This window comes from Nicotiana attenuata, chromosome 3, assembly GCF_001879085.1.
Source record: "Nicotiana attenuata strain UT chromosome 3, NIATTr2, whole genome shotgun sequence".
NCBI lineage: Eukaryota > Viridiplantae > Streptophyta > Magnoliopsida > Solanales > Solanaceae > Nicotiana > Nicotiana attenuata.
In genome coordinates, this window is record NC_031991.1 from 32,374,124 (window position 1) to 32,388,217 (window position 14,094).

Genomic DNA, 14,094 nt, shown 5'->3' on the forward strand with positions numbered 1-14,094 from the left:
AGCACAGGTGCAGGGGGTGGAGATGGAATTATCCCCACGACATTTTGGTGATTGAAATATCATTTAAAGAAACAACAAAAACACCATAACATAGATAGATTTCAAATCCTCAGTTTTTGTGACAAGATACTCTCTAGCTTGGATAAAAAAATCCAATTATAAGTACAATGTTAAAATGATTTATATGTCAGATGTAATCAGAAATTTCACATAATTTAGAACTATAAAACAGACAAAGACACAATATAGCCACAATGAGAGGGAGCAGTAGACAGAACCTCTCTCTTCTTCATGGCCCAAACAAGAGCTGTGATCCGGTTTTTCCATAGTTATAACTACTACAACAATTGGTCTGAGTCAACAGGTTCAAGCATAAATGCAGATCAATATCAAGCACTTGAGAGAATCAAGAACCTACAAACCCCTAGTTTTCTTGCAGCTACAGGGATTTTTGTGTGTCTGGTATAGAATCATTCGGCCCAAGGTCATCAATTGGTGGCCGCTGTTTATGATGATTGGTGACTGATTGATAAGCCATTGCTAAAGCTAATGCCTGGACATAAACGAAACAAACAAAATTATCGAGTGCATGAAATCATAAATAAGCAGCACAATCAGAAGTTCAAAGCCATCCAACTCTTGTTAAGTCCAAGAAATCCCACCACTCAACAGCAAAGCAGAGATGATACATTTATCCAAGACCAAAAAATATATAGCACATACGTCCGTTACATATCACTACTACACTAAAAAGAGCATCATAACTAAAGAACACTTACGATATGATCACGGTCTGGAGGAGCATATATGCCTGTAGTGATTGTTGTTCTCCTGCGAGTATCATTTGATGGTGCATCAGATATCTTTTTAAATCCTGTTGGAACAACTACTACTGGGATACCCACAAGATTGCCAACACAAACTTTCTCCCAATCAGTTGCATTTCCAATAAACGCGTCAACTTTGAAACTTTCTCTCACTTGCTGAATCAATTTACCTCTAGCTCTTTGTGCCTGGTGGAGTATCATACAAGTATTGATCTTAGTGTTACAAATTCTGGACAACTCTTTAAAAGTGGATTAAGACATCTGTTCTATAACTAAACCAATCAGATTTTGAGATGTCTGAAAGAATTTAATTATTCAGTTTTTTCCTATATCAATGATAATCAAACAAAGTACAATTTTAAACATCTAAACCGAGAGAAACTTTGTAGATCAAGACAATTACCTGAAGATAGTCAACCGCAGATACGGCACGTGCTCGGCGAAGTTCAATAGGCCACTGATCTTGGGCTTCATATTCATCATCCAGATCTGAGCGCTGCCATTTGTCAAAGTGAGCCAGCATCTCAACATCCATTGTGAAATTGACGATACCTTGGGCAGAATCAACAGTGTAACTTAGGTTAAAAGGGACCATATTCACTCCCTTTGATTGAAGTACATGAACAACCTGTCATCCCCGACACAATTCAATCCAGTTAAGAGATTCATCAAATGGGATAAAGAACCTAATTAACTCAGCCACATTCCGATACTGGAAAATAGTCCCTTACTTCCATCTCAGCATCCTCAAGATATCCAACAGTGAGTTTTGTGATATCAACTGAGAATGGATCACTAAAGGGTATGTCTCTGGATGAAACATCATCTGGGTCCTTTCCCCGAATGGTATCCAGAACAATCACACAATCCACAGCATTTCTACAAAAAGGGCCTAATTTATCCTGACAAAAAGTTAGATTTTAGTGTATTCTACTCGAAACTAATATCAGGAAAAGGAATTGCCTGTGGAAGAAAAATGAGTACCAAGCTTTCAGCTACGCTCATAACACCCGTTCGACCAACAGCTCCAAAAGTGGGCCGCAGTGCTGTCACGCCACATCGAGAAGCTGGATAGGTGATAGAGCCGGTAGTTTCTGAACCGATTGCAAATGGAACCAAACCTGCAATACCACAATCTCTCTCTCAAAACAATACGTTTTGCCTACTAATCAGTAAATCAGCAAGAAACTATTTAATTCTTTCTTCCAACCAGGCGGTACCAAATGTCATTAGATATGAGCACAACAACAACAACAACAAACCCAATGTAGTCCCACAAGTGGGGTTTGGGAGGGTAGTATGTACGCAGACCTTACCCCTACCTTTAAGAAGGCAGAGAGGTTGTTTCTAGTAGACCCTCGGTGCAGGAAAGGTAAAAGGAAGGGGCAATAACTCATTGGATATGAGCACAATGGTCACATTTGCAAATATAGAAGACAGGACGGCTCAATCAGAATCTAATCAGGGAAAGCTCAATAGCTCAAAGATACCTGCTGAGGTGCAAGAAGCAGGCCCTGCTGATGAACCCGTAGAATATTCCTTTATATTCCACGGGTTTCTTGTTCTACCACCAAACCAGACATCATCATATGCTAAAGAACCAGTTACTAACTTTGCAACAAGAACTGCTCCGGCAGATTTCAGCCTGCATCAACCATATCTAGATTATTACAAATACATGCACAATATAGAGTGGGCTTCTAGATCTGGACTTATATGTTATTGATTTCATGATTTGCTAATACCTCTTATAGACCCAAGCTTCAATATCAAGAACTTGGTCTTTAAAAGATGTTGAACCCCATGTTGTCTTATAGTTGGGTACTGCTATGATGTCCTTTAGACCATAGGGAATACCATGAAGAGGACCTATATAGAAAAGAAGATGTTTTACTTGTAATTCCCTTTTAGCAACTACAAAGAAGCTAGATAGTAAAATATTGGAAGAAGAGGTTATGAATCCTGAGGCTACTAGTGACACAAGGGAAAGAGACCAAACAAAATCGGAATAAACATTTTTCCTATTACTCTCCAATTATTAGAAAGAAGTACCAAGAATATTGTTTCAAGAAGCTACCTATGCCATACCCTAAATAAGTTTCTCTAAATAAAAAAGAAATAAGGAAAATCAATTAAGAGCATGAGGTGATAAGAGACAAGTGAAGGAAGCATGGGAAGATTACTCTGGCCGGAACAGGTAACTTAGGAAATGAACAACCTTAAGTGCTTGAAGGGTAAGATAAACCTTAACAGCATCAAGAAAAGATCAGTCCCAAGAAACTGGAGAACATTGTGGCCTGAAGATTTAGAATTTCCCAGATTATGAGTCTAATTTTGATGTGGCTGAGAAACATATATTCATTTTCTTCCATGGTACTTAATATGCTGTGATTTTTTTCCTTTATGGCGAAGTTCGATATATGCTATAACAAACCCAAACCAATTGATTGTATTAACTCACCAAACGGAATTACAATAACCAAATGTCTGTAGAACAATAGAAAACAATACTGAATAGAGATGAGATGAGAAAAGAAACTACAACAACAAGCTAAGAAAAAAGGGGATGAGATACAGATTCAGAAGAGGAGATGAGAAGCACAGACTTGAGCCGAAGCTTAACATAATTCGCATCCCTGTATTCCCCCTGGATCCCAAATATAATGTCCTAGCATTCTGTTCGGCTGTTTAGTCATTGGGCCTCTTCTCAATTTAGCTCCAGGCCTAATACTCCCAATCGGATCAACTTTGTTGCATACTTCTGGCCCATAATCCCATACTGAGTCACGCGGGTTCACAACAATACTCCCGCCCACAAAAAGAATCTTGTCCTCAAGGTTCAAGTCAAGAGGGAAACTTCGAGAACTAACCCCATGGCTACGACAGGCAAAAACCATTAGGAACAATATCATAGTTTGGTTGGCAACTTGGAGTAGTGTAGACTTGGTTTCATTAATATTGCTTAGCTTCCGGAGATTAACCACTTTGTTCAAGATAACATGGCAAAGCTGTGTAGTATTTTGAGATGTTTCCAAAAGGACAAAGCACCTAATGATGTCAGTCAAGCTTAATGGCGTGGTTCTGAGCTTAAAAGTATTGGCTGTCCCAACTATCTCAACAACATGAGGGAAATTTATTATACTTTCTAATAGCAACTCATGGATATGGCTAACATTTGTTGCAACGCCCCTTTCACGCCATTCTATTTCAGCATCGATTCCTGATGAAAGGATAAGAACAAAAGGGCTAGCTTGCACCAACGAAAATACTGGCCGATTGAAAACCGTCGTGGTATCGGTAGAGTCATCTCCCTCTCTATCAAATGAAATAGTCACATGATACGCCATAATGTAGGCAATAGTCTCAGATAATTGAAAGCTAAGAATTCCCTCAAGAGTACTATTGTGATCAAAACGATCTCCAGTAGCATGTGAAATATAAGACAAACAACGCTTCTTAACATGGTCGGACTCGTCGAAGCTAGAATTATCCACCTTGGAGTACAAATAAACAGTTTTAGCGGCTTTCTCTTCACCAAATTTCTCCATTGCAACTGCTATCAACCAACCATGTTCTTTTTGGTTTATAGTAAAATTTACCAGCATTATCAAATTAAGTTCAGTGATAACCTGCCCTGCAACCATACACTTGTTCAAGCGGATAACATACACTAATGCATCACCTAAGCCATGATGCAACCTACAGTTGCTTTGACTCTCCGAATATATTGCCGGATACGTGTCGGATCCTCCAAAAGTAGTGCATTTTTGGAGGATCCGACACGGGTATGACATCATTTTGGAGAGTCCGCGCAACATAGATGCAACCTATGACGTGCAACCAACTATACCATTTTAATGACATAATAAAATGTGTAACCAGCAAAGTGCACAGCGTGAAGCCTCACCTTATACCCACTCCTTAATTTTAAGACTCTCCACTCCTGTAATATGGCAACAAGTGCAGCTGCTGCCGGTTGCGATTTACTACTTAAATTTGGAGCGCGAAGACGAGCAATTGTATTGGAATCATCCACACCAATTATGACAAGCTCATAGAAGTCGAGCTTCTTTGTAATTCAACAAAATGCGCAACCTGTGCCAAGAAATCCAATAGTAAGGCCAAGAAATATGATTTTGGAAGTGGTCGTGGCAGCCGAGGTTGAACAACTTGTACATCCATTGTGCAACTGGACAGGTCATTATACAGCTTACCACCCTCCATAGTACCATCGAGGCCAACTACACCAGAACACAGTGCAATAGGGAAGTAGTGTGGTATATAGAAATGTATATTCAAACTCTCGAACATAATGGATGGAGGAACAGACTCACCGGGATCAAATGGAAGGTGTATAGATATATGCTCATACACCAATCTGATTCCACCCAAAATTAAGAGGTCGTTCCTATCCCAGAGTGTTTCGACCGCTTCATTGTCAACCAAAAATTGCTCAGCATAGTTAGAAAAATTATCAAACGCCTTACTCACGTCAATTCTAGAATGCTCGTCATCTTCATATATAACTACACTACCTTCTCCCTTGCTAATGATAAAAGGAAGTCTACAGGCAGGGAGAATGAGATCAGTATTCCCACAAACTTCACTCTCCGACTCCAGACCTTTGCTAATAACTGGGCCCATTATCTCAAAGTCATCTGCCATAAGTGAGAACTCTTGAAAAGTTTGCCCAGCTCCATGAGAAAAATTATCAAACACCTGGCCTTCGAATGCTGTTGAGAATTCCTTAACTGGATCGACACTCACTGAAACTAAATCTTCTAGGACATTAGTAGATTGTGTAATAAAGCACTAACCTCATTTCTGTGAGAGCTTTCATCAAACTCCTGGACCTCCTCTAATGTTGCAATGTTTAAATCATATTCCATTACATCAGTAAGGGCTTTACATCTAATCTCTCAGTAGCAAACACCTTGGAACAACAACATCTATGTGACATATTGTTGAACATATGAGCTTCAATTTCAGTAGAATAATCCTTGATTGTAGCCATGTGACCTTCCGGCGATTCTAGATACTGTTTACGAAAACGAATTCGCACCTTTGCAACAAAGTGCTCCCAATCCGTCAATTGCTTGTCCCGGAGAAGCCATTAGAACCACTCCAATGCCTCACCTTCTAGGTAAATAGACGTGCGTAATAATTTGTTGTTTTCTGATGTACCGTAGAAGTCAAAGTAACGTTCAGCCTGAGAAATCCATAACTCTGGATCCTCTCCACTGAATCGTGGGAATTCCAGTGGAGTAGGCTTACTCGTTGCCAGATTTTCAACCAACTTATGTAACAATGAACGAATTTGAGTGATATCCTTCGACCACAGATCCTTCATGACCTTAATTGAATCATCGATAGTTCGAAATATTTGGTCCTCCATTAAAGACCTCTGGATGAAAGCACCAATATAACAAACCCGAACCAATTGATTGTATTAACTCACCAAACGGAATCACAATAACCAAATGTCCGTAGAACAATAGAAAACAATACTGAATAGAGATGAGATGAGAAAAGGAACTACAACAACAAGCTAAGAAGAAAGGGGATGAGATACAGATTCAGAAGAGGAGATGAGAAGCACAGACTTGAGCCGAGCTTAACATAATTCGCATCCCTGTATTCCCCCTGAATCCCAAATATAATGTCCTAGCATTCTGCTCGGCTGTTTAGTCATTGGGCCTCTTCTCAATTTAGCTCCAGGCCCAATACTCCCAACTGGATCAACTTTGTTGCATACTTCTAGCCCATAATCCCATATTGAGTCACACGGGTTCACAACATATGCTATGTTTTCTTTTCAGTTGTACAGGTCCCTGTCATCTACGACAATTTAAAATGAAGTTCCTATTTCGACTCTTCCCCACAAAATCCCCCTACCGCATAACTATAAATAAAAATTCATATAGAAAATCAAAAACTTTTGAATAGAGCAGAATGGTTATGGAGGCATAATGGAATTGAGGCGTTGTTCATAGATTGATTGATGGAAAATTAGAAATCATGAAGGTAAATGGGAAATACGTGAAAGAGGTTAGTGCAGAGAAATTGGCAGGCTGTTACCCAAATATTTGCCTTCAGCAAGCAGTTGATCAGCCTCTTTTGCTTGTTTGTATGCTAATTCTTCAGTAATTGTAATGATGGATTCAAGGACAGGACCATACCTGCGACACCCCAGTTAATGCATCATTATGAGGACCAGATATCAGTAACATGAAACAATTGGAAGGAAAAGTATTTGTAACACCTCTTCAGTCTCTTCAAGAAAATTCCAGTCAACTGCACTGATGTGATTAGATTTGCCTTGAGAAGTTGCCCAAGTTCAAGAATCTGATATAACAGCATAGATGTGTGAATAGAAGGAAAATACCATATATTCGAGCGCGTAAGTCCTGATATATAGATTTAAAGGGAGTAATAGGGAGCACTTACACTCATGAATGCAATATCCTCATCACTTTTTGGTCTTTCTATACCAGCAGCAGGTGACGGATAATTGAGCTTTTTGTTTGGATCATTTTCTAGTTGTTGGACCTTCCATGCAGAATTGAAGACTAAACAAGAAGGGTTATGCAGACCTCCATCAGTAGTGGCAACTAACTTTCGGTTGGATCTGATTATAGGTATGTTAAAGTCGTTTGCTCCCTTTTCGATTTCAAGCATCTGAAAGGAATGAAAAGTCCAGCCAATTATAGTCTTACTTTGTATTTTATTCAGAGTAAGAAGGATAACCAGAACAATTACACTGTCACAACAGTACCTTAGTCTTACTCAAGAAGCAGGAGTCCAACATTTTGAATCCACATTCACAAACTGGAAGATGTTTGGCCTCCTCCGAGCATACACCAGGGTTTTTAGGACCCAACTTCCCTCTTTCCTGATTAATGGTCAGACAATTAGACAGAAAGCAGCACAGTCGATAAACTCGAACTGCTCTATAAATGATAGTTCCAAAAACCAATGTAATTTGATGACGAAAGGAGGCCTACAAGCCGGGTCGACCACTTTGCTAGTGATAACATCTTTTGGCATTGAAACTTTCGCAATAACAGGCTGGAGATGAAATTCTTAATTTATCTTACCTTAAGTTCATTATCCCCATTAAGATAACATTTTGTAATTTGTCATATAAGAGCTATTATATTGCGTCGAGAACACATAAGTTATAGGCCAGAAATGGAAATTAAACAAGATAAACAAAAAATTTGCTGAATTCTTAGTAGTAGTAGCATCTAATAACACATACTAGTAGTGACATAGAAAGTGAAAATAGGATAAGGGAAAGCGTACCATATCTATGGAATTGTTGCAGGTAAAATCCCAGTATCCTCCTGATGAGTATGAAGAAACTGAGTTGCTATTTAGCAACAAAGTAAACACAAGAAACAACCCCACGAACATGGGCAACGGCAAAAACCGACGACCTGAACGTGCCGGAAGTGGGTAACCCACGTCGCCCATTTCACTCCCCACGTTATTATAGCCCATGGGACTTGATTTATCGGCAAAACTCCGTAGTATATAACTGTTTTTCCTCTGTATCAATGCCTTTCTTTGGATTGACGGCACCAATTAGAGGATCTTCACTTTCTATCCCTATGCACAGAAACTCCCAAATTCATTTAATAATTGAAAAAACATTGACTAATTGAGTCGTTGACTTGGTTACGACAAAAAATACTTGGACAGATTCAGAATTACCTTTAAATATTTCGGATTCCTTGACCAGAAAGGCGCAGCCAGCACGATCAGCAGTCAGCACCTTTACTGTAAAATACGTACGCAAATCATACCTTTATATAAAATTACTGAGGAACAAAAATTTGGCTTGTATTTCATTTGGAATCAATCTCAGCTAACTTAGGTTCCTTGGTTAGGTAGTTCAACTTGTTAGGAGAGATTACAGATCCCATAACCCTAATTTTTGTACAAATACATGTAATTCTCAATTGCAGAGCATGAATAGAATCAGCTACCTCTATCCTCTTCTACTTCTATCTTCATTCTCCTCCTTTCTTTTCTCATAATTTGAGAACAGGCAAAATAGAAAAGAGGGTAACACATGAAGCATCTTTTGATTTATTTATTTTTTAATTTTATTCCGCTTTCTGTTTTCTTTTCATTTTATTCCATTTTCACGTTGGCTCCTCGTTTCGTTTATTCTTCTCTGGATTTTATTTTATAAATCAGTGTTTGGCAATAAAATTTTCAATTTTCACTTGAAGATAAATTTTGAAATTTTTCGAAAATTTGAAAAACTTCAAAGACAGCTCTAATTTTTAAATACCATTTTCGCTTGAAAATTGTTTTTAGAATTTTACAATTCTTATGTCCAAACGCACACTTAGTTTAAAATTTCAAAGTACTAGCTAATCTCTAAAGAGAAATTTTCATAAAGCACTATCTTTTAGTGGTAATTAGCTATCTATAGATATTATTTGCTATATTACGGATTGTAGATACGTTTTCTGTTGTTATAAGATGTATTAGATGTATTTAAGCTAATGTATTCATGATACAGTAGCAAAAATAGGCGTGAATCAGGGAAGTCCAGCTAATCAGTTGTTGTATTCGAGTGTATTCGACTGTATTCATGGCGTGAAACATGGGATTACAGCCGGACAAATTATTGTATTCGACTGTATTCACGGCGTGAAACAGGGGATTACACTATTTTTAAACGGATAGTGAATCAATTAACATAATATACTCCTAATATAACTCAACAAACTCAATTATAACACATGAAATTTATATTTTCGATTATAAAAAAGATTCTCAACCGAAAAATACCCCAAAAATATAGCAATATTCGGAGAAATTATATAATACATCTGAATACATAAATTATATTAATTAAAAAAATATATGAATACATTCATGGCATAGCGATACAGTGAATACAATGAAATACATAGAATACATTGAAATACAATGAAAAAAAAGACAGTGAATACAATGAAATACATGGAATACAGCGAGATACATTGAATTACAATGAAAAAAAGACAACTAATACAATGAAATACATGAAAATACAATGTGATACGTTGAAAAAAAAATATTGAAATATATTAACAGAAAAACAAGTTGCTCAGCCCCAAACTCCGTCGTCTTTGTTCAAGAACAAACCCTAATTTCCGGCGAATCTGCCGTCAAGCAAAAACCCTGAATCTCACTGTTCCCACGCCACCGTCGATCGGAGGCTTCATCTCCTTTGGATTCAATTTCGGTTGCAGAAATTACTAACACTGCTTGGGGACCCGTGACCGGCTTGTCAGAGGAGACATCCATAGCCGCACGACCATTTTTCTTATTCTTGTTTCTGTTCTTCGCCATAACTATGTGAACAAGGAGACGTAAGGATTTCTTCTGCAGTTGTAATTGCAACGGAAAGGTTTAGGGTTCAGCAAATCGAAATAGTCTCGCATGTATCAAAGTAGAGAGAGAAATAAAATATTGTAACTGAATAACGTATTTAGTGGCTTAGGGGTAGGAGGTAACCAAAATTAGATATTTTGCTATAAACATTAAAAGGTATCTATAGAATATAATTTTTTTAAATGATATTTATTTAAAATAAATAAGGTGTTAACCTTTGACATAGGAGGTAAAAATTCCAAAATAACATTCCTGGGCCGTCACTATCTTTAGTTTTGGGGAGAAATTTAAAAATAGCCAGATTTACAACAGGTCGTTCAAAAATAGCCCAGCTTCAAAAGTAATCGAAATTTAGCCACTTTTCATGTAAAGATAAATCCGAGCGAAAACACTGTTCAAAACGCGGAAAATACGCCAGTATATTATGCTGGAGTTCCAGTATAAGTATATTTGAACTCCAACATATTATACTGGAGTTCCACGATAAGTATGCTGGAACTCCAGCATAATATGATGGAGTTCCAGCATAAGTACACTAGAATTCTAGCATAATATACTGGAGTTCCAGCAAGTATACCGGTCCAGAATAATATACCGGTGCTCCAGTCTCCAGTATATTATGCTGGAGCCAGCAAAGCATACCGGTCCAGCATAATATGCTGGAGTTCATACACAGGTGCACCGAACTCCAGTATATTATGCTGGACCGGTCTCTGTTGCAGCAAAATAGTGACTATTTTTCATTGACTTGGTAAACGCTGTCTATTTTTGAATGACTAGTCCGAAAACTGACTATATCGTGCTATTTTGCCTTAGTTTTGGGCAGGGCAGGGGTCTTGATCTTAGATGGGCTTCCATTACCTCTTGGATCAAGGCCAGCCCATTTCATGTCGCAGTCTATCAGTTAATCTTAAATGACAATTGCTGTCGGCCGTCACTATCTTTAGATTTTGAAGAAATATGAAATCAGTTGGTTCCTAAATGAAAAATAAAATCAAATCAAATGCTGTCGTTTTCGTAAAATAAAATACAGGACTCGTTCGTTATATTTAAACTGTTTATAGGATAAGTCACGTGCTTATAATGAGATCAAATACAAGAGTACACCACGAGAAATTAAATAGGATTTTTGAAGGGAAGAAAAGTTTAGTTGATTGGTTAACGACTTAATTAGTTAGGAGAATAAAAACAACCGAATCTGTCAAACTTTTATTCATGAAAATCAGTACTGACCCCCCCTTGCTCTTTAATTTTGTTTTCCTTTTTCTTTTTTCCTTTTGCGATTACCGGTAATGAAGCGGAGCGACGATCTGATCCTTGTGTGGAAAAAGGGTAGGAGTACGAATACAGAGTAAGACGCCGCTCTTTGGAGCTTTTAGTAGCATAGCTGAGTTTTTTTGGCAAGAGGGAAACTCGCAACCGAACAACCTTGTCACAGCCTTTGCTTTTTGGGTGAGCACTTTGTACGCATTGGGTAAACCTCCCTTGTAATAGCCTGTAAACCACACAGGAGATGTAAAGATGTAAACCCCACTAGGCAAGCCTGTGCGACAGGCTCAACCCATAAGGCATGGGAAAGAATCGATCCCGGATGACCGCCCTCCGAACCAAGTGGGCAACCCGAAAGTTATAGCTAGAATTTGTCGAGGTCTTTTGAGAGAGTTCTTGTCATATATAGTTCTCTTCGCCTTCCATACCACAGGATCCTCTGATTCTTTTATATATGCCTGCATGAGAATTAGGAGAATATCAAGAAATGGGAAATCCAAGACGAAAAAGAAAAGAATTAGTTTGCAACTGTAGCTTAGTTCTAGCCTGACGTTTGTCAGTACTATTTTTATCAGCAATTCAGTGTCTCGGACATGTTATATGACAGCGCTGCTTTCTTTCTAGTGTTGTTACATACGACTACCCATCTAGAAGCAAAGACGGAGCTAGAATTTAAAATTTATGGGTCCTAAACTTGCCGTCGAACCCATAGCTCGTTATAGTTACTAGTTCACGATTGAATATTAACACATATTTAATGGATTTACTAATACAATAGGATCTAAGCTTAAAACTACTGGATTCGTCCGAACACGTAACTTATACTTTCCCTTTGCCCTGCCTAAAAGGCTAGCAAGTCTCTTTCTAGTATTGTCGCGCAAAGATAAGTATGCCGCCCGCCTACTAATAGGGTGAATCTAAGTTATCTTCCGATCAATTATCCACCCAATCAAGGTATGCAACGCACGCAGTTGGTGTGCTTCCTGTCCGTGTTTTGCTACTTAAAACTAGGAAAGCAAGAGTTTTCTGAACTCAATCTCTCATGGCTGTTCTTTGATTAAGCTGCAAGAAATAGAAGCATGGCTATATATGAGCAGCCATTGAGGGAGAGAGTTCAGAAAACGCTGGATTTCCGCTCTGAATTCGCACAAAGTGTTTCAAAAGACGCTTATACATATAATCTAATTTGCGTGGGTGCGTCTTGCTGTATATGTGTATTGAATTGTGTGAATATATATAAGGGAGTACAACGAAAGAGAGGAGCTTTGACTTGAGAATTATATGGAGATAGCTAACTATTTATAGGGTAATTTCAGGCCAATGCACTCAAATATTTTAATTGTTTCTCAATCAAGAAGGACTAATATATTTTAATATTAATACGTATAGCTGTAACCTAAGCATTGCTCTTTCCATCCCTCCTTTTTTAATTTTTGTTCCTTTTTAAAGTCAGTGTTATTGCTGGTGAACTTCCAAAGAGAAGTCTGATGCTAATTACTAAGAAATTTCAAATGAATGAAGGGGTTGGGGAATTTCTGCCAAACTTGCACCTAAAGAAAAGGTAATTCCAGCCAAACATTACGTGTCACTGATATGGATTATAATGGACCACTCTTTCCTTTCCATTTCTTATTTGTCTTCTTATTGTTTTCTGTTTTACATAATAACAGAGTAAAAGGGTAGGAAAGATTTTTAATGCTCCGTTCGTTTTATTTTATCTCTCTTAATTTAACAATGTAAAGAGATTTTTTAATTCTTGTGATCTTACCAAAAATAACCTTTAAAATGTGATTTTAAACATTCATTTCATTCTTATAAGAGGGTGTCAGTAAGAGTAAAATAAAAATATAAATTTTATTACTAAATATAAAAATATACATTCTTTTCGAAACAAACTAAACTATAAGAAGTCATGAAAATATTCAAGAGCTTTTTAGTTCAGAACTAGTTATACAAATCTATGGTAGATGTTAATTACGTCTGGTATCATGATACTATGATGTATTTGCTTTTTGTTAACAAGGGAACTAGCAGTTACTGTCCTTTGGATGGGCATAATAGAATTCCCTTCTGCATAATAGCTCGCAAATCACACAGGAAGGTAAAGGCTAGGGGTTATAGTTAGGGATGTTCATGGTTCGGTTTGGATCAGTTTTTCACTAAAAAGAAACCAAACTAAGTAAGTCGATTTTTCAAATATTAGAATCAAACCAAAACCAATTAAGTCGGTTTTTTCTCGATTCGGCTTATTCGGATTTTGTCGGTTTTTCGGTTTTTTCGGTTATTTGTCGGTTTTTTCTTAAATATAAGACATACACTACCAAACACATATTCCGGCGACCATATTTTCTACGTAACACTATCAAATCAATTACCTTTTGAGAAATCAATTATTTACCAAAATATATTGATGATAATTGAATCAAATAGTGATGAATAATTTAAGGACTCAATTAAAAATATATTTTTTTTAACATGAAATGTATTCTTACACTTAACAAAAGAAAACTACCAATCAAACTAGAATATAAAGGTAAAGAACTGTACTAAAAGTGCAAACGATTAACATTCACCATAAAAATTTTGAAACTTTGTATAAAAA

At 37.4% G+C, this 14,094-nt stretch overlaps 1 protein-coding gene and 1 long non-coding RNA gene across 2 annotated transcripts; both read right to left on the bottom strand.

The window, feature by feature from the left end:
- On the bottom strand, positions 247 to 8,897 carry LOC109223490 (glutamyl-tRNA(Gln) amidotransferase subunit A-like). The gene is made up of 14 exons (XM_019387820.1): positions 8,819 to 8,897; positions 8,544 to 8,609; positions 8,133 to 8,438; positions 7,603 to 7,719; positions 7,275 to 7,505; positions 7,090 to 7,172; positions 6,906 to 7,006; positions 2,573 to 2,696; positions 2,318 to 2,472; positions 1,812 to 1,948; positions 1,559 to 1,729; positions 1,231 to 1,455; positions 780 to 1,013; positions 247 to 553 (listed from the first exon to the last, which is right to left on the bottom strand). Exons 3-14 carry the CDS (start codon positions 8,328 to 8,330, stop codon positions 440 to 442), a joined length of 1,890 nt encoding a protein of 629 aa, XP_019243365.1. The 5' UTR covers positions 8,331 to 8,438; positions 8,544 to 8,609; positions 8,819 to 8,897; the 3' UTR covers positions 247 to 439.
- LOC109224590 lies at positions 11,200 to 12,758 on the bottom strand. Its single transcript, XR_002067722.1, has 2 exons — positions 12,312 to 12,758; positions 11,200 to 11,950 (listed from the first exon to the last, which is right to left on the bottom strand). It is a non-coding gene; the product is annotated as an uncharacterized LOC109224590 (long non-coding RNA).

Bases quoted from the DNA above. Each gene is read 5' to 3' on its own strand.
- LOC109223490 (XM_019387820.1), bottom strand. From the start codon at position 8,330: ATGGGCTATAATAACGTGGGGAGTGAAATGGGCGACGTGGGTTACCCA. The intron at 2,697-6,905 runs GTAACAGCCTGC...TTTTCTATATAG, and splicing joins TGCTGAAGGCAAATATTTGG to GTCCTCTTCATGGTATTCCC. The intron at 1,014-1,230 runs GTAATTGTCTTG...ATACTCCACCAG, and splicing joins CTGCGGTTGACTATCTTCAG to GCACAAAGAGCTAGAGGTAA.